The sequence below is a fragment of the Ailuropoda melanoleuca genome, chromosome 2 (assembly GCF_002007445.2).
Source record: "Ailuropoda melanoleuca isolate Jingjing chromosome 2, ASM200744v2, whole genome shotgun sequence".
NCBI classification, from domain to species: domain Eukaryota; kingdom Metazoa; phylum Chordata; class Mammalia; order Carnivora; family Ursidae; genus Ailuropoda; species Ailuropoda melanoleuca.
The window spans coordinates 196,470,944-196,495,474 of NC_048219.1; the positions used below are offsets into that span (position 1 = coordinate 196,470,944).

Consider the following 24,531-nt stretch of genomic DNA (forward strand, 5'->3'; position numbering starts at 1 on the left):
CGCGCCCCGCTCCCGCCCCCGGCGCCGCGGCGGGCTCAGTCCTTGCGGGCGGCCCGGCTCGGCGGCGAGCCATGGCCCGGAGCCTGCGCGGCCTCCCGCGGCGCGGCCTCTGGCTGCTCCTAGGTGAGTAGGGCCAGGTCCCTCGGGGGAGAGGGGCGGCTGGGAGGGGCCTCGGGGGCCCGGGAGTTCGCGGAGACACGGGCGCCTTTCCCGCGCACTCCCGGGAACGCGCTTCCCCCGCACCTGTGCTCTGCGCCCCGCGCTGCGGCAGCGGCGGTGCAGGCGTCCTTGGGCGCTCGCGTGGTAGCAGGCACCTTGCAGACTTAGCGCTGAGACTCAGATCCACGGCCCATTGATCTAGAAATTAGTTAAAGCTGAGAAGCCGACTGGCACATACAGCAGTTGCTGATTTGCAAACAAACCTCCCTGGGACGTCCTTTGCAACAAATGAGACCAGCCTTCTTCCTCTCGGATGTTTCCGCAGCTTTTTTGTTTGCTTGTGAACTTGGCCCTCTGGCTAATAGAAATTCAAAGAGGGACTCTTGGTGAAGAGGCAGGGTATACTCAGCTTTCTGTTCCGAGAGAGATTACAAACTGAAACCCAGGGGCGGCAGGAACGTGCACCAGATTTAGCCTAATTTACCCTGAAATTGTCCTCATGGCTCTCCTGTGGCAAAGCTAAGAAGCCTTTCTAAACTCTTTTAGCCACTGGATTCATCTCCTGTATGTAGTTACTTCTTAAGAAAAACTAAATAGGGCACTTAAGTGGGAGAATCCAGTGACCCAGGGGGGGACTGCCTGCAGCTACTAGGGTACTTATGGGCTTTCCTCAGAACAGGTGATGTGGGTCAGACGCACCTGCGGCACCGGTGCCCCCGAGTGCTGGTGCTGGTGGGGGGTGAGCGCTGTGCTGGGTTTGTAGCCGGGTAGCAGCTGGGGGCGTGTGGCTTGTCTGTGGAGATGGCGCAGGGCGCCTGGGGGAGAGGGTGCTTAGGACGGCCCAGGAGCCCCGCGGGGGCAGGCTGGCCAAGGAGTCCTCTGCATAAAACCTTTAGCGTCCACTTGCCTGTAATGTGATCTGAAGACTGATCTTGCCCCTTAAAGTGTTTTGGCTGAAGTTATGTGTAAAGCAAAATCTTATAATCGTATTCTCTCCTTTTGTGTTAGGATCCCTTTGGTTTGACATGGAATTTACTGTTTTTCTCCTGAGAAATGAACATTTCTCTGCTAACAGGGCAGGGAGCTGGGTTGTGTCATTTTTTTAAAACACATAACTGACTAAAAAAATGCTCTTTACTGGATTCCAGAAGCTGCACCTTCTAAAGCCTGTGTAAATAAACACTATGTCATGAGTGCATATAAAGACCTTCCTTGTTTACCAGGAAAATAACACACATTCTGGTGGAAGTCCAGAGTCCTATAATCTTAACATTAGTCTGAGCGGTCTGGCTAATGTTATATCTTTATTTTTCCAAATAAACACAACTCTGTGAGGTTATCAGAGCCCAGCAGTAATTAGTAGAATCATGGAGCACACAGTGTTTTCTTCCCAACTTGTAGCAGGAGCCAGATCTCCTTGGCGATGCAGATTTTGCTACCCAAAATAGCAATGTGGAATTTCTTTTCTTTTTTTTTTTTTTTTCAGTATGCTAGTCCATAGGCTCAGGAACTTCTCTGTAACAGTTTTATAATCAGGCTGTTGTAAACTTGGGCTTTGTGCATACTCTTCCGTTTGCAGAAGACTCCGATATGACCACACGCATCTTATAAATTTCGTATAGAGCCACTGAAAAGTTTTTCATCAATGAGCAAGGAAGGACATTTCCAGAGGACCCAGGGTTGCTCTGTGATGGCCGTGTCTGTTGTCAGCTCCGTCGGGCGCCCACCTCCACTCAGGAGCGCTGGTTGATGCTGTTCTGTGAGCTGGGCGTGCTGGGGGTTTGAGGATATTCTTGCAAGGCCGCTGTATTTATTGAAATATGGGACTCTGTATCAGGACAAGCATAACTGTTTGGGACCGACGGGGATGTCACAGGAAATGCAATATACGTGACTTCAGATGGTCGTGCTGGTTTAAATCTGGAGGCAGTTCTCACCCCGGAATCCAAAGCCCAAGTATTCTTATTTGCTAATCATCTCAGTGTGTTTGTTGACTCTCCCTGTGTATCTAACCGCATGGAGAGATTTCTGGATTTTTGTCTCCCTTCCACAGGCACTGGCCAGGCAGTACAGGTATGGCGGTCCCAGGCCGGAGCTCTTGAGCCATGCTATGTCCACACTGGAGGTGGTCGTGAGCACCTCGCCAGGGAAATAGATTAGGCGGAATCCTTCCTTAAGGCAAAGAGCAACTTCCGTTCCTCCTGATTTTTTTTCTCCCCGAATGAGCCAATTCCACAGCTTCTAATTAGCCAGATTTTGGGTCTGGCAGAGTGTGCGATGAGGTTGCCTCTTGTGATGTGAATTCCAGTGAAAATGCTGAGCCCCCAAGGGTGGAGCCCCCAGGCTTGGCTGCCAACGTCCCCTGCTGCAGGGGCAGAGCCCGTCCTTCCTGGGCCCCCCCCCCCCGGCAGGATCAGCTCTCCTCCCCGGGAGCCCCAACTCGGGCCTGTCCACAGGCTCGCCTCAGGGAGGGCAGGGGGCCTGGGCTGGACAGTCTGTTTGCTGCCGGAGCTGAGGGGAAAGCCCTCTCCCCTCTCGGCTGGATCTGAGTGCCGGCCGCCACATCCCATCCTGCGAGCCGGGGGCTGGGGGAGTGCGACAAGACAGACAGAGCTCTCCTGACACGTTCGGAGCCCCTCCGATGGAGCCCGTGGGGTCGAGTGTTCACCCTGTGACCCCACCGCGTTTGCAGGACAGTGGGCGGCAGGCACGCCCCAGGGGGCGTGAGGGAAGGTGCTGAGCTGAGGAGCGAGCAGGGGTGGGGGAAGGGGAGCCGGGCGGAGGCTTCACCTGCAGCCCACGGAGAGATGGAGATGATGGGGACAGTCCCCACACGCAGGGAGCCCCCGGGCGATGGCCTCTTCACCAGTCCTCCGCCCTCCCTGGCAGTTTGACCTCGGCCAAGTGCTGTTTCTGGAGAACTCCCTTGTTCCTAGCAAGGAGGGCTATGTCAACAGGGCAGCAGCAGGAGGGCTCCCAACCTAACAGGACCTCATTCATCTTCTCATAATGAAGTTGTTGTTGTCCGTGGGAGATTCTTTCCCGTAAGACTCTTTTATCTGTGTATTTTTGTGACGTGGAAAGACCTGACTCCCCTCTCCCCTGGAAGCCCAGGCGGTGAGCAGCCCGTTGCAGCCGGGTCCGCAGAGGCAGGCTGGCCAGGACTCGGGGGGGCCGGGGCCCGTGAGCCTGAGCCGCACAGCCAGGCCTGGCTGCCTTTGAACTCACCAGGCCTCACACCGTCTCCTTTATTGCGCCCTCCCATGGCGCCCTCCCTCCCTGCCGAAGTCCCACGGTGCGTCCTGGGACCCGAGAGCAGAAGCCATTCTTCCTCCCCTCGGGCCTGGCCCTCGCTTCCATTCTGCCCTCTGCTCACTGCCCTGCTGGGTCGCTCCCTCTCCTCCCCTCCCAGGCGACTGCCTGGCTTGGGAAGCCTTCCCTGGTGGCTCCCTCGCCCTCCATCCCTGGGGTGCGCCACCCTCCTCCCACGGGGTCTCTCACAGGAGCTGGGGTGCAGCAGACTGAGCAGCGCCCACCCATGCTCTACGGGGCTCTGTGCCCCAGGCCCACAAGGCCCACCGGGAAGGCGTCTCCTGAGCCACACATGGCTGGGAGGGCAAAAGGCAGCAACTGACCCAAGCAATTGGATACTGATGACTCTGTCACATTGTCATGTACTCTGGCCAGTTATCAATGGGAATAAGAGCAAAACCCCATGTCAGGGGGGAAGAGGTCTAGAAAGCATAATCACTTAGAAACCTGGTGACACGAACACCCAAGGTTGGCTTTCTCTCTGCATGTTTATTGTCTCTAGAAGATTCTGTGGGTCTGTTTGTGAGTGGAAAGATGGCTGCTGGCTGGGTAGATGGACAGATCGGGGAGCTTTGGGGAAAGCACTAAACTGTTTCTCCTGGAAACTTCTATCTGTCCTATAGCGCAAGTGGGTCATATAGTGTCATGACTGGGAGGGAGTTCTAGTGTGTGGACACCAGGGAGGGTGGTCAACCGCCCACTGCCAGGGAAACACATGGCCCCCAGTTAAATTCATATGTCAGATAAACAACAATTGTTTGGTATAAGTATGTCGTGTGCAATACTTATAAAATTGTTTATCTGACACACAAACTCAACTGGGAGTCCTGTGTTTTTATTTGCTAAAGCTGTCAGCCCCCACCATAGCATCCATGTTGGGTCAGATGTCCCCTTGGACCCTCAGGGACAAGGGCATCAGGCAGGTGTCCACACAAATCCAGGGAGTCCAGGGCACAGCAGAAAAGTATGGCCAGGAGAGACATTTGGGGTAACCTCAGAGTCAGGAAGGTGTGAGAGCCGCAGACAGAGGGGTGTAGATGGGGTACAGGCTGGGGACCAGAAGCCAAGGCCACGGGCAGACTAAGACAGAGATGTGGCAGCTGGGCACCACTGAGCACTTCGACAGGGGCCGCGTCCATGGGCTGGTGGGGAGGGAGGGCAGCCTCGGGGTGCCATGTGGGAGAAGCGGCAGCACTGCCACCTGGGCGTGGTCAGCTGGCACCCCCTGGGAAGGGGTGTCGAAGGGTCAGCCGGAGCGCCTGCCCACCTCAGACTTCCTCTGTGCCCCCTGGTGTTAAATACCCAGATTCCTGGTTCGTCTGCATCTTAAACCCCAAGGGTGCGGGTCTTCCTTTCCACCTCCACCACCCACCGCCTGGGTTGGGCCCTTTCTGGCCGTGAAGATAACAGAGGATCTTTCTCGAGTTTCCTATTTCTTACAGCAGTGATGTTGTTTCATGTTTTCTGTGAACTTGCTCATTTTATCCAACACGTAATTATAGAGATAATTATCTTATTTTCCTGTTGTCTGCGGACATGCGCCTTCTCAGCCCGACTCTGGACGGAAGGCTTGCATGTTGTTCCTTGATCAAAGAGGACAGCGGCGTATCTCTGTTACGCATCTGCAGCCCCACCCCGAAGAACCAGTCTTTTTCCTCGAACGCCAAATTTGTTCGCTTTTGTTCCTCCTGCTTAGCAATGGAACTAGTCCAGTCACTCCTTTGCTTGGCCTCTGGGCTGCCTTCCCCGACTTTCTGTCTCCTGGCCATTGCTAATATTTTCTAGCGTTTCTGTGTTTGTGGTTTTAATTTCTTCTTTAGCATATGAATTATTTGGAAGCAAGTTGTTTAAAATCCCAACAGCTCAGGCTCCTTGGTTTCTCCGCTGGTATTGCTGTTTTATTGCGCTGAGCCCAGGGGAGCGGGTCACGGACCACCCCTGTGTGTTCGGGTTCCTTCTCAGCCTTTCAAAATTTTCCTTTGTAAGTGGTCCAGAAACCCAGGGTAAGAGCCTGAGGTTGTGTGTGTCGATTCTAGTCTTCGTGGTAAGCTCCGTCACATGGGCGTCCGTGTTTACTTTCCTCTCCCAGCTCCGTCAGCGGCTGTGGCAAAGCCCCGCAGGCCGTCCGGTGGCGGGGAGGGCCCGGCGGCCGAGCCCTGTGTGCGCTGGGTGGACAGAGACCGTGGGGCGCTCACGCACCCAGCCCTGCAGGCCAGGGCTTCCAGCAGCCCCCTTCTCGCTCCTTCCATTTTACTGTTGTGTTTTTAACTGTGGTAAAATACGCGGAACATAAAACTTACCATCCCGGCCATTTAAAGTTCTGGGGCACTAAGGCCATTCACACTGCTGTGCACCCACCACCGCCATCGTCTCCAGAACTTCCCCGTCTCCCCAGCCCGTAACTCTACCCATTAGACACGCAGCCGTGGGGAACACCAGCGCCTCCAGCCCCGGCTCCCACCGTCCCGCGGCCTGTGAGGGCGACGGTGGCGAGTACTGCGGAGGAGTGGGATCCCACGGGCTTTGCGTTGCGATGACGGGCTTCCTTCACGCAGCGTGGGACCTTCGAGATTCACCGGTGTGCAGCACGTGACGGGTGGCCTTGTCAAGGCTGCATTACCGTTTCGTGGTATGGATGGACCCCGCTTCGTGCATCCACTCCTGGGTCGCCGGCCTTCCGGGTGCTCCGCTCCTGGCCGCTGTGACTAACGCTGCAGGGAGCACAGGTGCGCGTGTACCTGTTGCAGACACGGCTGCCTAGAACGGGACTGCTGGGGTGCAGGGTAGCTCCGTGTTCGCTGTTCCCGGCCACGACGGCGTGGCCAGCAGGGATGCACGGGGCTTCTCCACATCCTCCCCGACGCGTGTTCTTGTCCGGGGCCTGATGGTGGCCATCCCGGCAGGTGCGAGGGGCCGTTCCTTGCTTTGTCAGGGATGACGGTGTGGTTTGTCACTTCCGAGTCTCACACTTTCGGACGCCGCTGCCCACCGTGTGGATGTCATTCTCCATCACTTAGTTTTCTGGCCTGATCGAGCGTCCTGTTTTCTCATGGATTCAGGGGACACATTAACAGGCGCCCTCACATCCAGCACAGAGCAGGCACTTCGAGGAGGGCAGGAGGGAGGGAAGCAGGGTCTCTCCAGAGCAGGGGTGTGCCAGGAGGATCTCCGTCAGGCGACGAGCAGCGAATCTGCTTGATGCAGGCTTCGTGGCAGCGAGCTGTTGTGCGAATGGGAAACGAAAGGGCTGTGGGCCTGAGAGGACTCCTCCTCTTTTCCCTTGTCCGGCTGCTCAGAGCGGGGGTCGGGAGTGGGAATTCCTCCTGCTGGGGGTGGGGAGCATCTCGGGGGGTCAGTGTGCCTCGGAGGGAAGCACAGCAGTGGGGAGATGCCTAGGAACCACGCGGAGAATACCGGGAGGGGCCGCGGCAGCCACGCAGGGCCTGGCTCAGGAGAGCCAGCCGTGAGGGAGGCTGGAGCAGGTGCTCCAAGGGGCAGGGGAGCTCGTCCGCGGGGGCCTGGGCATCTCCACTGGGACAGCTCCCTGCAGGCAGTCCTGGTCCTGACCCGTCGCTGAGTCCCCTGCGCAGTGATTTTCTTGTAAATCGTATGTCGGCACTGCTGCCTTGGGTATTGTCAAACCTATTCCAAATGGGCTTCTGTAACTGGGGAGCTGTGAAAATTAGTTTATAAAATCCTGAAAATCCGTTTGCCCTCCTCTGGCAGCATCACGCGTCCCTGCAGGACGCCTGTGGTGTTAGTGGGGCGTGGGCTCGAGTTTGCACCCCTGCGCAGACAGGACTCTGCGGACCTGCGGCGGCTTGGCACGCTCTTCTCAGTTTGACCTCGCGCTGCTCCTTTGCAGGAGTGGTCCTCCCGGGGAGGGGGGGCTTCCTACGCTCTCGTCCCCGGGGACCCTGCACGTCACCAGGCTTCAGTGTTGACTGGCTGGTGGCCATCCATCACATGGGCCTCCCACCTCTGGAGCAACACCCTCTCGACTGCTCGTGGGGAAGATGGCCCTGAGGAAGCCAGCCTGCAGAGATGCCTCCCCTCGGGTCTCAAAACCCCTGCAGCCCTTGGTCAGCCGCAGGCTCTGGGGCTGCCATCTCTGGCACTGAGGGGGCCACCCCCACTGTCTCTCCCGTGTGTTCTGAGATGAGCGTGCCAGGAACTGCATCCTGGCTCCTCCACTCCTGGGCTGTGTGACTCTGGGCAGGTCACTTAACCTCTCTGTCCCCCTCTGCAAAATAAGAGAGTAATAACGCACATCCTACTAGTTATTTGCAAGGACTGAACAGGTGAATGCCTGTAGAGGGCTTAGGACAGACTTAGGCCACGTGAGGTGCGGTGATCTCCTCTCCAGGCGCACGTCCCTGGCAGGCAGCAGTGGGAGGGGAAGCAGGGATTCCCCCGGAGCTGGTGTGGGACCGACCTAGAACCAGATCTGCATTCTAGCCCTTTATACCCAACTTGCTTCCAGAAGGAATACAGATGGGGGCTCCTGAGGAGACACGGGTGTCCCGAGGTGCCCACGTATGACATGGTGTCACCGCAGCTCCAGCACCCTGTAGGAGAGACAGAGGAGGAGCGCTTCAGAGGACAGAAGAGAAACCTGTCTCAGGAGACCCTGGCTGAGGAAAGGTTGAGGCCCAACCCACGCTGAGCTTTCTAGAAGCCAGAAGAGGCCTGAGAAGTGACGGGGCTGTCACAGGCGAGGATTGGGACGATCCCCGCACACTCGCTCCTTCCTTTCCTGTGCAGTCAGCCCCCCAACACTGCCCAGGGGCCGGCTGCGGGCAGGCGCTGCCTCTGGGTGAGGCGCAGGCCCCAAGGCCCTGCGGTCAGCAGCTCAGGACGGGCTCCTGCTGGCGGTTACGACGGGTCAGAGGAGGGCTGTGGACCGAGCAGGGTGGAGGAGGTGATAGCTCATGGGGCCTTGAGGGCCGAGTAGGACTTTTTACTGGACACACAAGAGTGTTAATTTTTTCAGTTTGTTGTTTTGTTTTTTGTTTTCATTTTTCCAAATAGGCTGAGGACGGCTGAGAGCAACATGTTCAAACCGAGTTCTGGGTACGTCATGCTCTGGGGCACTCGGCGACAGCCCGGGCATGTAGCTTCCTGGGGATTTGGGTCCCCAGGGGGTAAAACCAGGGGAGTCCTGGAAGTGGGTGGCGCTCTCCCCGCCGCCCCGTGAGCAGGAAATGATTCACGGCTGCAGCAAGAACCCGCAGAGCGAGGTTTCTTGTGGTGGCTGTTGAAGATCTGCAGGGAGCAGAGCAATCGCATTTTATCAATTATAGGCTCTCCTAAGCTGTGGAAAATATAAAGGAGCATAAGGCAAAAAGTCAAGCTCATCTGGAATCACACGGCTCAGAGAGCTTGGCATCTCCTTTGTAATGATTGTGTCAGCAGCTTCCCTGGGATATGGTGGGTGTAGAAGGTCAGATTGTATTTGGAAGGTTCCGACAGAGGTATACACCTGTGTGGACTCTAGACTGAGCACATACTGCCCTTGCCCCTGCAAGTGTCCTGGCCTTTGTCATCTCCCCTGCCTGCCCCTCCCTGTGTCCCTCCCCAGCACCCCTGCTGGCCACTGGGGGCAGGCCTGGAGTGTCCCATGAGTCGCTAAGCATGGCTCACGTTGAAACCCCGCAGGGGTGGGCTGCTTGTTTTGAGGCGGGATCGCTTCCAGGAACAGCACAACCTCTGGAGCGCAGTCCCGGGGGCCCACTCGGTGCAGGAGGCACCCACTTCTCAGACCCAGAGGTGAAAGCGCCTGCCCACGCCCCAGGCCAGGCCTCCTCCGTGTGAGGTCTCTGGAGGTCCCTCCCCCGGCTCACAGGCACCTCAGGGACACTCGACTCGGGCCCCAGCCAGGCCCCCTGCAGGAAGGCCTCCCAGCTGCTCCCCTTCCCATAGCTCGGCCCCACCCTTCACCCCCACCAACCCCCGACCCCAGGGCTGCAGGGCAGTGCAGGGTCTAGACTTCTCCCTCTGCAAATCCGAAACCAGCAGCGGCATGAGGGCCTTCCTGCCAGACAGGCAGCCGCAGCCCAAGGAAATGGGCCCCATCGGGTTCACACTTCTGGGTCCCTCATCTCTCATTTGAAAACCCAAACCGAAGGTCTCCACGCGGCTGGCTGTCCGGCAGCCGGGAGCCCAGAGGGCCCCCCCACCCCAGGAGCCTGGGGGCCCTGTCTGTCTGGCCCCCAGTCCTTTGCCTGAGGGGTCTGCTGCCTCGGGTGGCCAGTGTGCGGCCTCCCGCTGCGGAGAGAGGCAGCTGTTTCTTTGAACTCTCCCTAAAAGGACAGCTAATTCCTAAATAATGCCCATGCCGGGAAGGTTCCTGTGCGAACACGCCGAGGACAGAATGCCGTCTGCTCACAGCCTCCACACACGGCCTTTTAGAGCCTCGACTACGAGTGATGACGTTTGCAGCCAGGCAGGAATGGGACCTGTTCGGCCCCAGGCAGCTGGTTTTAAAACTTCTGGCAATTCTAGTTGGTTTTAAAACTGTAAGGTACCCTCGTTCCAATGGAAGAAATCCCACGAGACTTGTTGAAGAAAAACTAAGCGTTGTCTCCTGTACCTAAAAATGAACCTGGTTCCAGATTCTCGTGAACAGCCTGCCCAGCTCACCCCAGTTGTGGAAGGGCCGCAGCTCTGCGCTCCCCCAGGACAGGGGGAAAAGGCAGGGTGGGTGGGAGGAGTCTTTGACCCCAGGGAGCAGGGTCCCGCCCTGGGGAGGAGCAGTGGCTCATGGAGGTGGGAGCTGCGGCATCCAGGGGACTAGCCCAGAGGCAGGCCAGGGTCAAGGTCATGGGGCCACTGGCACAGTGGACGTAGCTGCCGCGGGCGACAGGAGGACATGGGCCCGGTTATACCAGGGTGGGGACAGGGCAACAGGAGGGACTGTAGCCGGGGGACGTGCCCTTCCTTTTGGTCCCCAGGTTGGGGGCCCCCAGCGGAGGAGACGGCACCACGTCCGGTCCGCCGGGGCCTGCTCTGCTGGACGATGGTGCAGCCCCTCCTTCCCCAGCAGATTTCCTCCGCTGCTCACGTGAGCCCACGAGTCCTGCCTGGGAGGCTCATCGCCTTCACCCGCCCGGGATCTGACCCTTCCAGAGCGGGACGGGAGCCGGCAGCCGGAAGCACCCTTGCTGCACTCCCACGCGGACTGTCACTGACGTTCTGCTGGGGTCCCCGACTTGACGTTGGACAGATACGTGCAGAGCCGCTCCGTGCCCGGGAGGCCGCGCACACATGTCTGAAAGGCTGGGAGAGGAGAGGCGGCCAGCATGATTTGGAGAAAAAACCGCTTTCAGGGGCCAGAGGCAGTGGGCTGGGGGGGCTCAGGGGAGGCGGCTGGGAGCCCTCGGAGGAGGGGGCAATGGCCGCGGACGGGCCACATTTGGGCCCAGAGTTTGCTGGGGAAGAGCGTCCCTAGCAGGGAGACAGGCAGGGTGCTGGAGGCAGGGAGAGGGGGTGACAAATGGAGGGGTGACCCTTGGAATGAGGCTGGATGGGGAACTTGGGATTCCTTCCGTGAATCAGTGTCTGATTCCTTCTGAGCTCCCTGTGAGCCCCTGCACCTCACCTGTCCACGGCAGGCGGGCTTTCTTAGGGGTACCTGATGGGGCAGGTGTCGCCCCTTCCCGGAGCCTGCCCAGACCACGCCAGGGTCATCACCACTGGTCCTTGGGGCGCACCCGCGGTGCCCGTGTGGGCTCCCTGAGGCACACACCTGGGCTGCTGGGAAGTGGCAGGAACTCAGGTGGGTGGGAGGCTCCTGAGGGCAGGGGGGCGTCCGGCTCTGCCCTCCTCTGCTGCTTGCTCCGGCCAGGGCTCTCCTTCCCGGAATGTCGAGGGACAGGTGGCCTCGCCCGCCTGTTGTCTCCTCGGGGGACCCTCCAAGAAGCTTTCCCCACATGCCAGCTTTTCATCCCCGCCCTCCCCGCCAGCCCTTTCTCCCTAGCTTCTCAGGCCGAAAGCCCAGGAGCCTTCCAGGGTGCCTTGCCAGCCCCAGTGGGACCCGTCCCCAGGGGACGCCCTCCAGGGCAGTGGGCACAGGGACAGCTGGGCCTCCCCTCTACCTGTGTGTGCCGTGGGGCTTGCTGTGTGTTTTGCCTGGGGTTTTCTTTTTCTTTCATTGCTATGAAATTTCACTGCGTCGGCTTCAGCCACCCTGTGAAGATGTGTGCAGCCAGGAGTCTGTCACTTAATTAGTTCAATGAATTAGTTCCCCCTCCCACGCACATCTCACGTTCTGGTGGAATCGGTGGGTCTCAGGGCCTTCATGTAAATCCTCTGGAAGCACGTGGAGCCCCCAGCCTCCACTGGGGTTCTCCTGCTGTATGTCTTTCTAGAACCCCCAGGATATCAGTTCTCTCTGAGCACGATCCCCCCCCAACCCCAAGTCTTGGACCCTGCGCGGCACAGCATATGGTCACATACTTGGGGCTGGGCACCTGTCCCCTTCCTGAGAGCGGCCATTGTCTTGAGGGAACAGGCCTTGCCCACTGGTGACGTCCTGGCGTGTCTTCGGAGGCACAGGCTCTGACCACACTTGGACCTCCTGCCCAGCCTCCACCGCCCTCTCCTGGGACTCTGGGAGGCCGTGGGGAGGGACACCTGAGGGCCACTTCAGGCCTTTGCTGCCAGTGCTCCCAGCTGCCTTCAGGTGGCCTCTGTGTCTGGCCTGCCCCCAGGTCCTCAGTGTCAATCTGTGCTTCTGTTGAAGGCTGCCAGTCAGCTCTGTAACAGAGCTGTAATCAGTACTATTCTTTACTTCTTCCTCTCCCGGTTTGATGCCTTACTCTGTGAGCCCGTTGTCGCCTCTGCCCCACCCAGGGCTTCAGCTTCCCATTCAGCACTCCATTCTGGCATGGCTATGGGCTGGGTCAGAGCCCTGGTCTGCCGTGTGTGGAATTCATCCTCTTGCCCACCCATCCATTTACCCACCCATCTCTCCATCTGTCCATCCGTCATCCGATTATCCATCATCCATCCATCCAATCATCCATCATCTATCCACCCATCCATCCATTCATCTATCCATCCATCCATCCATCCATCCATCCATCCACCCACCCCCATTCAACCATCTGTCCATCCATCCACCCTCCCAGCCATTCATTCATCCATCCATTCATCTATCTACGCACCTACCTGTCCATCTACCTACCTATCCATCCATCCATCCATCCATCCATCCATCCATCCATCCATCCATCCATTCATCCATTCATCTGTCCACCCACCCACCCATCCATCCTGTCATTCATCCATCTACCCATGCACCCTCCCATCCATCTACCTACCTATCTACCTATCCACCTACCCTCCCACCCATCCAGTAACTAGCCATTGAGGCCTCAGGAGTTGCATTCTAGAATGGCACTTCACAGCCTGCTGTCATCACCCCCATCTGTGACCCCCATGACCCCCTCCATCATCTGCCCCCAGGTCTGCAGCGAAATACAGGTCAGGCCCTCCACTACACTGCCCAGCTTCTTGCCTAGTCCTCAACCTCTTGGGACTGGGCACTGGCTGAGTGGGCCCACGGTAGGTGAGACAAGTTCCAGCAAGCCTACACCTCTTCTGATCCTGGGATCTTGGGCCCGCTTCTGAGCCCCAAAGCCTCAGTTTCCCCTTCTAGTAAGTTGATGATCGCAGTAGGACCTGCCTCCGTGATATCTGTGCATGTGAAGAGCTCCGGGCAGTGCTCGTGCATCACTGGGGCTGGAGTACCAGTTCCTCTACTTTGTACTCTTGGAAGATGAGGCAGAGAGGGGCAGGAGTCTGAGGGGCCATGGGGCGAGCCCACTCAAGTACACACCCCCTTCTAGGTCATGTTTCAGAGTCAGGGACCCCAGAGCTCCCCACACAATCTGTGTGTTCTGAGGGCTACCACCCTCTCCTTGGGTGAGCCACTCTACCTGCTGCCTTGTGCAGTCCCCAGACCCGAGGGCTGCAAGGGGCAGCTGGGTGTCCACACATGTCCGTGAGGCCCATCAGGGAGGCCAAGAATTCCTGGTGGAGCCCTGGCTTCCCAGCTCCAGGCTTCATCCAGGAATTTGGAAAGGCCATGATGGTAGGGTGGGGCTGGAGTGCCTTGTGGGCAGATAGCCAGCATAGCCTGGGGGCAGTAGGTAGGCCAGGCCTTGAAGAGGGCAAGTGAAGGGCCCCCACCCTGGCCCCGCGTTGTCCCAGAGACAGGCAGAGGAGGCACGTGGTCAGTCTGAAGAGGAAGAGGGGGGAGGCCAGGAGTGGGGACCCAGGGGAAAATCCTCCCCTGCCCAGCATCCACCAGAGCCATTTGTGGGCTTAGGGGGGAAATGAGGGAATTTTTATTTGTGCGGTGCATTCCTTAACTTTGGGAACTCATGTTTATCAAGTGAGAGGGCAGAGCACACGTCACATCACAGTTCGTCAGCTTGGTTTGTAACTGGTCCGTATCCGGACCTAGGCGATGTGAGCCGGGGGCTCCTCAAGGCTGGTGGGCTGTTCTGGGGCTGAGAGCTGCAGCCTGGACCCCACGTTCTGGCCCGAATTGGCCAGAGGCCTGGTGGCACTGTGGGGAGGAGCCTGCGTGCAGTCCCGGAGGTCCTTAGTTTCCCCGTGTGTGCAGTGGAGATGCTGGGAGCTGCGTCTGGGGTTGGCGTGAGGATGGAGTGGTGCCTGAGTGTCGGACCCCGAGCCTGGGCTGGTGGGCACCCTGCTCCTGACGGTCAGTGCCCGCAGAGGGAGGTGCAACCCCCTGGCCCAGTGTGCACAGAGCTCTGGGAGGAGCCATCAGGCCCGCGGGCAGCAGGCAGGGCCTTGCCTGGGTTGTGCTGGGGTCCTTGAGCCACAGGCTCCCTCTCCAGGGATCAGACGGAAGCAGGCTCTGGGCCNGGAGTGTCGGACCCCGAGCCTGGGCTGGTGGGCACCCTGCTCCTGACGGTCAGTGCCCGCAGAGGGAGGTGCAACCCCCTGGCCCAGTGTGCACAGAGCTCTGGGAGGAGCCATCAGGCCCGCGGGCAGCAGGCAGGGCCTTGCCTGGGTTGTGCTGGGGTCCTTGAGCCACAGGCTCCCTCTCCAGGGATCAGACGGAAGCAGGCTCTGGGCTGGGCCCCCCACGGGTGCGCAGGGAAGGCAAGGGAGGGCGGGCAGGGTCGGCTGACGGTTCCTGGGCGCTCTCATTGCAGTGCACCCCCTCCTCATGGCCACGGCCTGCCAGGACGCCAACTACGGCGCTCTCCTGCAGGAGCTCTGCCTCACCCAGTTCAAGGTGAGCATGGATGCCATCGGGAAGACACTGTGGTGTGACTGGGACAAGACCATCGCGTAAGTCTCGGGCGCCCCCTGGTGGGAGGGGTGTGGTTGGGGTGGGGGCCGCAGGGCTTGGTGCGAGGAGTCCACTCAAGGCTACTGTGAAGGGTTCTTTTCTAAGGTCTAGGGTGACAGAATGTGGCCATGGGCGGGGACAGCCTAAGAGCGAAGGAGGGGGCCAGCGACAAGTGAGTGTGGATGGAAGAGGCTGTGTCCTTGACGACCTGGGGCCAGGGGCAATGCTGGGCCTTGTCCAGAGGGGCCTCTGTGGTTGGACGGTTCCATCTGGCCGTGTCCCTCTGAGATGCTCGTGGCCCATCCAAGGGCAGGCACGTGGGGGATGGTCTAGTGCCTGTGGGGCTCCGTGACAGGAGCCCCCGCTTACAGGGGTGTCTCTGCTGGTTCCCTCTGTCCCCATGGTCAGGCTGGGGCTGTTCTTCCTTCCCTGCTCTGGGCTCAGAACTTCCTGTGACGATGGGGCAGGCTGTCACTAGAGGGGTGGCTCGTGAGTCCCCAAGGACAGCTGGCACTGAGCCCCTTCCCCTTTGTGACTTCGGTCTTCCTGCCAAAATGCCCTGCTTCCCACCTGGCTGGCTTTTTCCGCGGCCTCCCTCGGCCTCCAGGGCCCCAGGCACTCCTCAGCGGGCCCAGGCTTTTGGTCTTCCCGAGCAGGGACCGCAACGTGGCGTGTGTTCGCTGGAGGAGGGAGCAGGTTCGTGGGATCAGAACAGCCCGTTCTTCAGGCTAATTGGCCGTCTGCCTCCGCAGAGGGATTTGTGCTTAAATGAGAGACTGCATGTTGATACAGTGCAGGGGAGACACGGTGGTGTCGCTGAGGGCGAGTGCTCCCCCTGCTTGTCCTGAGTGAGCGACCGTGCATCAGTGGGGATGGCCTGCAGGCGGGGGCCCGGCGGGAGACAGGGGAACGCCAGCGATGTCCCCAAAGAAGCAGGGGTGACATGTCTTTAGAAACGGGAGTCACCACAGACTCTAGCGCTCTTGAGACAAAGGGAGGACTTACCACTGAGGCCACAGAAGGCGCCGTGGTCAGAGCCACGTGGCAGAGCAACAGGAAGCAGAATCAGGGCTGAGTGAGGGGGACGGGACGTTGCCAGGAAACTTTTGTTTAGAAAGAAAATCAAGACATTGGAGGGAGCTAGAAGCAAACGTCCTCATCGTCACAGCGTGTCGGCCGGTCAGCTNGTGGCAGAGCAACAGGAAGCAGAATCAGGGCTGAGTGAGGGGGACGGGACGTTGCCAGGAAACTTTTGTTTAAAAAGAAAATCAAGACATTGGAGGGAGCTAGAAGCAAACATCCTCATCGTCACAGCGTGTCGGCCGGTCAGCTGGGAGTGGCCAGCCACGGAGAGAGGGCACGTCCGAGTCCCCGGAACCCGGCCCTACGCTGTGTGACAGAGAACGAGGCTTGCTAACTGGGTGACTGAGATGGGGAGAATATCCTGGATTATCTGGGTGGGTCGGGTCCTTACATTGTCCCAGCTTGGCCTTCCGAGCAACATCAAATTGGCGTTTGTGTGCTTTGGGCATGCCCTCCTCCCCATCCTTCTCTGAGCGCGTCCTTCCTTTCTGGTACACCAGATTTTCCAGGACTGCCTTGCAGCTTTTCTGCCCTGCTCCCCACCCCCAGAATCAGCCATTTCTTCAAGGAGCCCTGGTTCCTTTTATTGAAGAATGATGTTGTGGGGTACCTGGGTGGCCTAAGTCAGCTAAGCGTCCACTGCTGGTTTCGGCCTAAGACATAATCTCAGGGTCATGACACAGAACTGGCCATCACACTGTGCTTCTGAGAATCAGAGAAGCATCATTTCCCCTCACCTGCTTTCCCCCAGCCCTGCCTGGCCCATGGCTTCCACCCACTCGCACCCACTCCCACCCACTCCGTGAGGCGACCAATCTCATGCATTTCTGTGTCTTCCTTCTTGTGTCTCTTGTGCGTAGATAGCAGGTGTAGGGGTTTTTCTCTTACGTGCTTCTCACAGGAAGTACATTATACCAGAGATATTCTGTACTGTAGTAAGCTATGCTGTAGATATCCTCTTTCTTTAAAGATTTATTTACTCGAGAAAGAGAGCGGACGAAAGGGCAGAGGGGGAGACAAGCAGATTCTCCAGGGGAGCGCAGAGCCCGACACAGGGCTCGATCCCACGACCCCGAGATCATGACCTGAGTCAAAATCAAGAGTCGGACGCTTAACCGACCGAGCCACCAGGGCGCCCCTGCTGTGGATAGTCTTACACCGTACTATGAATATTCTTATACNGGTCCTTTTTAAAGAGTTCTTTATTTCTATCTTCAAGATTTTATTTTTAAGTAATCTCTACCCCCACTTGGGCCTCAAACTCACAACCCCAAGACCAAGAGTTGTGGCTCTCCATCCACCGACCGAGCCAGCCGGGCGCCCCTAGAGAGTTCTCCGTGTTAGAGGAGACATTAGACCCTTGTCTGCCGTGCATGTGAGATGTGCTCTCCCAGCTCGTTAGCTGTTCCACTTTGTTTCCGGTGTTTCTGCTGCCACGTCACCTTGTTTTCATGTGCGCATTAGTGTGTCATCCCCCACGTCTGAGTCACAGCTGGACGATCTCAGGGGGATCCGCTCATGCTTTCCCCTCGGTCTGCGNCGTGGATAGTCTTACACCGTACTATGAATATTCTTATACCACTCTATGCTAAAGATATTCTTACTACGCTATGCTATAGGTATTGTTATCCTGTACAATAGATTATTTTTGTACTATACTATAGATGTTTCTTTAATTTTTTATTTAAATTCAATTAAATTAACATATACTTGTATTATTAACTTCAGAGGTAGAGGTCAGTTGCATACAACACACAGTGCTCATTTCTTCAAGTGCCCCCCTTAATNTTCCCTGATGCTGAGTGATGTGGAGCACTTTTTCATGTGTCTGTTGGCCATTTGGATGTCTTCTTCAGAGAAATGTCTGTTCATGTTTTCTGCCCATTTCTTGACTGGATTGTTTGTTTTTTGGGTGTTGAGTTTGATGAGTTCTTTACAGACTTTGGATACCAGACCTTTATATAGATATTGTTGTTGCACTGCTTTTTTACCTGCCAGTATGTGCTGGAAATCCTTTCTTATCAGTACATAGAGAGCTTCGTCACTCATTTTTGCAGCTGGATAACATTGCTCTGTGCATAATTTTCCAAGCACTTTCCCATCAAGAGGCATTTGGTTTTCCCAGTATTTTCCTATTTCAGGGAATGTTGAAGGGAATGACCCTGTGCGTATGCATCCTCATGTCAGAGCTGTGTCCCCAGGACAGCTCCCTGGGCACCGGGCTGCTGGGTGTGAGGTGGGAGCACGCTGTGCTTAGTGTGGCCTGTTTCCCCCTGGGAGGGCCGGCAGCGGGCAGCCCCACCCGCAGCATGAGGAAGCCGCTTCCTGCCGCCCGTCCACACACCATGCTGTCAGGCGTGAATCCTCGCCTCCTGCTCAGCCAGAAACGGGGCCTCCCTAGTGTGTTGGTTTGCGTTTCTCCAGTGACAAGTTCATCTTCTGTTCTCTTTTCTGTGAATGTTTGTTCATGTCTTTTCCCCTTTTCTATCAGGTTTCTGGTCCTTTTTAAAGNCTCCCCTTTTCTATCAGGTTTCCGGTCCTTTTTAAAGAGTTCTTTATTTCTATTTTCAAGATTTTATTTTTAAGTAATCTCTACCCCCACTTGGGCCTCAAACTCACAACCCCAAGACCAAGAGTTGTGGCTCTCCATCCACCGACCGAGCCAGCCGGGCGCCCCTAGAGAGTTCTCCGTGTTAGAGGAGACATTAGACCCTTGTCTGCCGTGCGTGTGAGATGTGCTCTCCCAGCTCGTTAGCTGTTCCACTTTGTTTCCGGTGTTTCTGCTGCCACGTCACCTTGTTTTCATGTGCGCATTAGTGTGTCATCCCCCACGTCTGAGTCACAACTGGACGGTCTCTCCCCACGCCGGGGTTCAGGGGGATCCGCTCATGCTTTCCCCTCGGTCTGCTGTCTCAGGGGCACGTCCCCACCGCTGGCGCATCTGGACTTCATCCTGGGGGGCCGCACGCTAGGAAGCAAACTGTCTCCTTCCGGGTGAGCTGCCCAGTTGTCCTGTTTGTTCATGAGCCCACCTCTGCCCCCAGTGAGCTGACATGTCACTTTGTCCTGTGTCATCTCCCTCCATGCTCTGCCCGCGCCTTTGTGAGCGCTCCCTGATTCAAGCCTTCTCCGTACTCCGTGTATCTACAACAGGAATTTCTCCTCCAGGACGGTCAGTGGGTCCTCACTGCCTACTGATGCTTACTTATCGTCACCTCATTCCAAGGAAAGAGTTTATTATAACAGCTAGCATTTATTAAGCACCTACTATGTGCTAGGCATGGTGCCAATCACTTAGCATCTGTCGTCTCCGAAGTCTCAGCTCTTGACTCTCCCCGGGGGTACGAGATGGCTCCCTCCTGATTCTCAGGAGATGTGGACGCCCTGACTTTATAGAAATGGGAGGTGGTTGATGGCTTTCAATGACCATCTCAGCTGCTGCCAATGCCCAGTGGGCCTGGTGGGGTCCGTTTGCGGTGGGCTACCAGGCCTGGTACTCAAGCCAAAGCCAGACTTTCCAGAGTCTCCTGGAGCAGTAGAGGTCCGGGGCATCTTCGAGCAGACAAGCTTGTCCAGGTGATTGGGTGCAGGAAGAGAGGAGGGACCCAGAGAGAAGACTGGGCATGGCGACGGGTGGAAGAGCTCCATGTGTAAGCAGGAGGGCCACCACCATGACAGAACACAGTGTCCAGCAAAGCAGCAGGACCCCCAAGGTGGGGCAGTGACAAGCAGAGAGCCGGACCGCAGGCTGGTCCCAGGGAATTCTCCCAGGCCCGGCTGGAGGACGGCAGGCCAGGCAGGTGTCTGACAAAGGGTGCAGGTGCTGGGAGAGACCCCTCCCTGAGCCGAGTGCAGCCAGGGCCTGTCCCTGGGGTGCAGGTGGCGTCCCAAGAGCAGACCTGGGCAGTCGCTGGGGTCTGGGATCCAGCCCTAGGCTAATGCCGCGGGTGGAGAACTCAAAGGCACGAGGCCAGAGTTCCCTGCTGCCTGTGGCCTGAGGTCATGGCTGTCCTAGCAGCTGCGCTGGGCCTGCAGGTGGCTCTGATAGGACAGAGGGAAGTCCTGGATTCTACTCCGAAGTCAGAGGATTTTCTTTGTGTGTGTGTGTGTGTGTGTGTGTGTGTGTGTGTGTGTGTGTGTGTGTGTGTTAGTCACCATACAGTACATCCCCGGATTCCGATGTAAAGTTCGATGATTCATTAGTTGTGTATAACACCCAGGGCACCATGCAATACATGCCCTCCTTACTACCCATCACCAGTCTATCCCATTCCCCCAGCCCCTCCGCTCTGAAGCCCTCAGTTTGTTTCTCAGAGTCCACAGTCTCTCATGCTTCATTCCCCCTTCTGATTACCCCCCTTTCTTTATCCCTTTCTTCCCCTACCGATCTTCCTAGTTCTTAACGTTCCATAAATGAGTGAAACCATATAATTGTCTTGGGATTTGGAGCAGCTGTATGGCAAAGGAGACTTACCTTCTGCCCAGGTGACAAACGTGAGCCCACCAGCCTTCTGTAGGATGCACGCTCCGCAGGAGACGGGGACAGAACCCACCGTGGGGCACATGGGGGGCTGCTCATGCCAGCTGGCTCTCTGGCCCCCAGGCTCGCAGGGCCACCTCTTGTGTCAGAGCAGACGGAGACCTCATGGGCCCTGCTTCACTTAGGACATTGGATGGAAACACTGGGTCATTTGCGAAGTACTTCTCAGCAGTACCATGCGTCATTGCTCAGAGATAGAGACCTCGACAGAAAGCAAAGGGCTGGCAAGAGCATTCAGGCCGTGTTCCAGCAAATGGACAATGACCCGCCCTGGGACTGTGGGTCTGTTTTGTTTTTGTACTTCAAGGGTTGTAATGGAGCTTATCCTGGGACCTTAGCTGTCCCGCATGGCTCTGATTTAAATCGGTCCATGCCTGGCCTTGCACCGTGACCCCTGCTCCTCTGTCCTGAGAGTGGCTTGAGGGCTGCTCCAGAGTCCTTTCTTGTTTGGGGACGCTTGGGATTTCTTAGATTCCCCAGGTGTCTGCCCTGTCCCGGTCCCAGGTCCCCTCAGGGCAGATGGGCTCAGCAGGGCAGGTCCCCACACCCACACCCACCCCTACCAGGCGCCAGACCAAGCCCATGATTTCCCCAGGGTTGGCTTGTTAAACTGCAGGCCTGGTCAGCTAGTGGAAATATAATGTCATTTAATGTATTAACTGGGAATATAATCTAATTTGGGGAGCTACAGAGAACATGGGAAAATGTGTCATCAGAAACTCTCATCTCCAGAGACGTTCCTGTGGGTTTTGGGGAGGGAGAGAAAGAGCAGAACAGAGAGGGAGAAGAATCTCGAACATGAGAAACTCAGGAGGAAATGCTTGGCTTTGAAGTGACTGCATATGGGATTTTCTCCCCAAGACAAAAAGTGCTGGGTGGATTTAGGAGTCCCCTCGGGCAGGGGAAGATGTCATTGGGTCCCAGGGGAGTGCGTCATCCTTCCATGACCAGTCATCAGAGAACCCAACGTCACCTTCACAATGGTCAAGGGGCCCCTCCTGTCTCGGCCGTGAAGCTTCTGGATGTGTCACTGCTGGCCGGTCTGGCCCAGTTTCCAGCAGCTTGCTAACAGCATCTCCCAGGCCCACCTCCCTGGGGTCCCTCCCCACGTGCAGACCCTGTGCAGGGCCTGGCGAGCCTTCCAGCACCCCAATTCCCAGGGGGGCTCTCCAGCCCTGGGAAGTGGGGGGGCAGCCCGGAGTGTTAAGGGAAGGACACAGAGCAGATGTTTAGGGTACCGCTGCAGAGCTGTGACCTCAGCCAAGAGCACGGGGCCCCAAGCTACCCACCTTGGCCCCCCGCACGGCCTCTCCCGGGGCTGCCCGTCCCTCTGCTGCTGGAACAAAGAGCCTTCTTGTGTGTCTCCCTTCGAAGAGTCAAGTCAGGAAATTCTTCAGGGCTCGGAGGCAGCTCTGGAGCAGCTGCTTTTGTTATGAATCCCAACGGGAAGTGAAAGGGAGGCACCCTTCTTCAGGCACAGAGGTCTCTCCAGGGTAGCGGCTGTGTCCTCGTCCTCGTCCTCGGAGGGACCCTGGCTGCACCCTCCCGTGTGGCCGTGGCTGAGGTCTCGGGACGGGCCACGCCCAGGGAGCTCCCGAGCCCGCTGGCTACCTGTGCCCCCCCACCCCCACGGGGGCCTCCCACCCGGCCGTGAGCTCCAAGGCTGGCTCCGGATCCGTGCAGCAAGGCATGTGTGCGGGAACCCGCCCCGTGCTCACGAGCGCTCGGCCGCCCTTCTCATCTGCAGGCCCTGGCCCACGTGCCCACTCCCCGCCCCTCTGCCCACCTGGCTCGGGAGGGTGGGGGTCCTTCCAGTGTCTGCAGAGCCCAGGCGCACAGGGATCCTGACTTCTGGAGGCCTTCAGGGAGGGGGGTGCTGTCCTAGGAAAGTGGCCCAGCTTGCCCTTTGGAGCGAGGCTGGTTCTGCCGAGTCCATCCCTCCTGCTCCCCAGCCCAGGGCATCACTGGGGTGCTCCGGCCCTGCGGGAAGAGGTGTAGACACAGCTTTTCAGGGCCAGGGCAGGTGCTGTGGTCCTCACAGCTCTCCGCGCCTCTTAGCCTTCCCTCCAGTGTTCTTGGTGTGCAAACGTGGAGGGCGGGGACTTGGACCCCTGAGTTGGGCCCGGAGCTCCCAGCAGCCAGAGGAGCTGTCTGCATTTTGGGGGGTGGGAAGCCCTCACAGGCAGCAGCAGCATTTCACAGGGCTGCCTCCTGTATGCCTGCTCTGGGGAGGGCTCTCATGATGAGCCCCGCAGGGTCTGTGGATGGCCACCTATTGGACTGGAGGCTTTTAGGAAATGGGAAGGAAGAACCCCCCTTCCTCCTTGAGGAAGCTCCCAGAAACGTGTGTCTGCAGAGGCCAGAAACCGAGCAGTCCCATGTGGTGGGGGGACGCTGGGAGCCAGGGAGCAGGACCGCCGGCCCTCGCTCCTCCATGCCCAGAGACCACCGCATCGTCCCTTCACATCCACCTCCCCGGGTCCTTCTGGTGGCCACAGAGGGCACGCCTGCTTCCCCAGACACAGCGGTGACTGCGTGGAGCCGTGGCGCCACGCCTGCTGTGACAGCCGTCTCCATTGAGTGATGAACTGCCTTGCTCCCCCAGCTCCTCCCTCGGTATGGGGATGAAGTCAGGCCCATGTGTCACAGTGTAAAAGGTCAGCAGCAGGGCGACACTACACAGATCCCAGCTGGGAGCGCAGGAGCGGGCAGGTGGGACGGATCCTGGTGACGGGGACCCGCAGCAACTCGCCTTCCACTCCCGCCTCCGCCTTGGACTCACTGCTGTGACTCCCTGCTTCCACCCAGCCAGGAAGGCCCTGGAAACATCCAGGCTGTGCGGACAGGAGTTTGCAGTCCGGGGAGGGGGGCCGGGCTGGCTCACGCGGTGCTCCACCGAGCCTGCTCTCAGGCGCCGCCCCCCCCCCCCCCCAGGGCTGTGCCCCCCGAGGGGGGCAGGGGGCACGGGGCAGGGGGNAGGGGACATGCAACACCACATGTGTCGAGCTTGGTGCAGTGGGTATGGCAGGGTGGGGGTCACAGCCGCTGCTCCCCCCAGTGCTGCCCCCCCCCACTGCAGACCTTCAGCCTAGCACTCCTCCTGCCCCCAGGGTCTCCCCAGGACCCGTCCATTCCTCCGTCATTCTGTTGGTGGCCACCTTTTGGGCAGTCTCGGGGCCAGTGACGTTCGGTCCACTGCGGCAGGGCCCCCGGGGAGCTGTGGCACGGGGTGGCTGTCTGCCTGCCCCACGCATATTTTGAGGATGACTTTCTCCCCCAGTGGCTCACGGGACTTCAGCCCTGGGCACTTGTGCGCAGGGTGCCCTGGACGCGTCCGGGACAGGTACCTTCTAGCTCTGCATTCCCTCTTCTCTCAGCTAAAGAAACGGAGAAGCCGCTTTCTTAAAAATACACTCCTTTCGAGTAGCAAGAGGTGAGTTTTTACCCTCACGGCGCGGGGCCAGCTGGATGCAGCCCGGCTCAGCGCCTGACGGCCAAATTAACATCCTGATTTTCGCAATCCTGTTCTGTTGAGCCGTTTCCAGGTTTTTACTGTTATAAATGATGCGGCTCTGGGAACTTTACACACAGCCTTACTTCTTTTTTTGACTAATTTCTTTTAGAATTCTTGAAAATGAACTTGCTACAGCCCATGCCACGAACATTCTGTGGTTCTTTTTTGTTTTTTTAAGATTTTATTTATTTATTTGAGAGAGAGAGAGTGAGAGAGCACAGGAGAGGGGGAGGGGCAGAGGGAGAAGCAGGCTTCCCGCTGAGCAGAGAGCCTGATGCAGGACTCGATCCCAGGACCCTGGGATCATGACCTGAACCAAAGGCAGACGATTCACAGACTGAGCCACCCTGGTGCCCCCATTCTGCGGTTCTTGATAGATTTTGTCCAGTTGCCATTTTATTTTATTTTGTTTAATGTGAAGAGGTGGTTTTATTAAAGCACGGGGACAGGACCTGTGCGCAGAAAGAGCTGCTCTCCCAGTTGCCCTTTTAAAGAATTGTATTAATTTATATTACCGGCAGCATACAAAACTCTTTATTTCCTCACGTTTCTGTGTATTGAGTTTGTACAACCTCAGTTTTGCAAGTTTGG

The 24,531-nt window shown here is 57.7% G+C and overlaps 1 protein-coding gene across 3 annotated transcripts in view; it reads left to right on the forward strand.

Moving 5' to 3' along the window:
• RAMP1 (receptor activity modifying protein 1) overlaps nt 1-24,531 on the forward strand; it is a 48,111-nt gene that overhangs the window by 5,374 nt on the left and 18,206 nt on the right. For 2 of the 3 annotated variants that reach the window (XM_034655495.1, XM_034655496.1), the window contains one exon: nt 14,664-14,802. In XM_034655495.1, coding sequence (XP_034511386.1) covers nt 14,678-14,802 — 125 coding nt within the window. In that variant the 5' untranslated portion in view covers nt 14,664-14,677. Of the gene's footprint in view, nt 1-11; nt 124-14,663; nt 14,803-24,531 lie in introns of those variants that run through there. The other variant, XM_011233579.2, reaches the window with a different exon arrangement.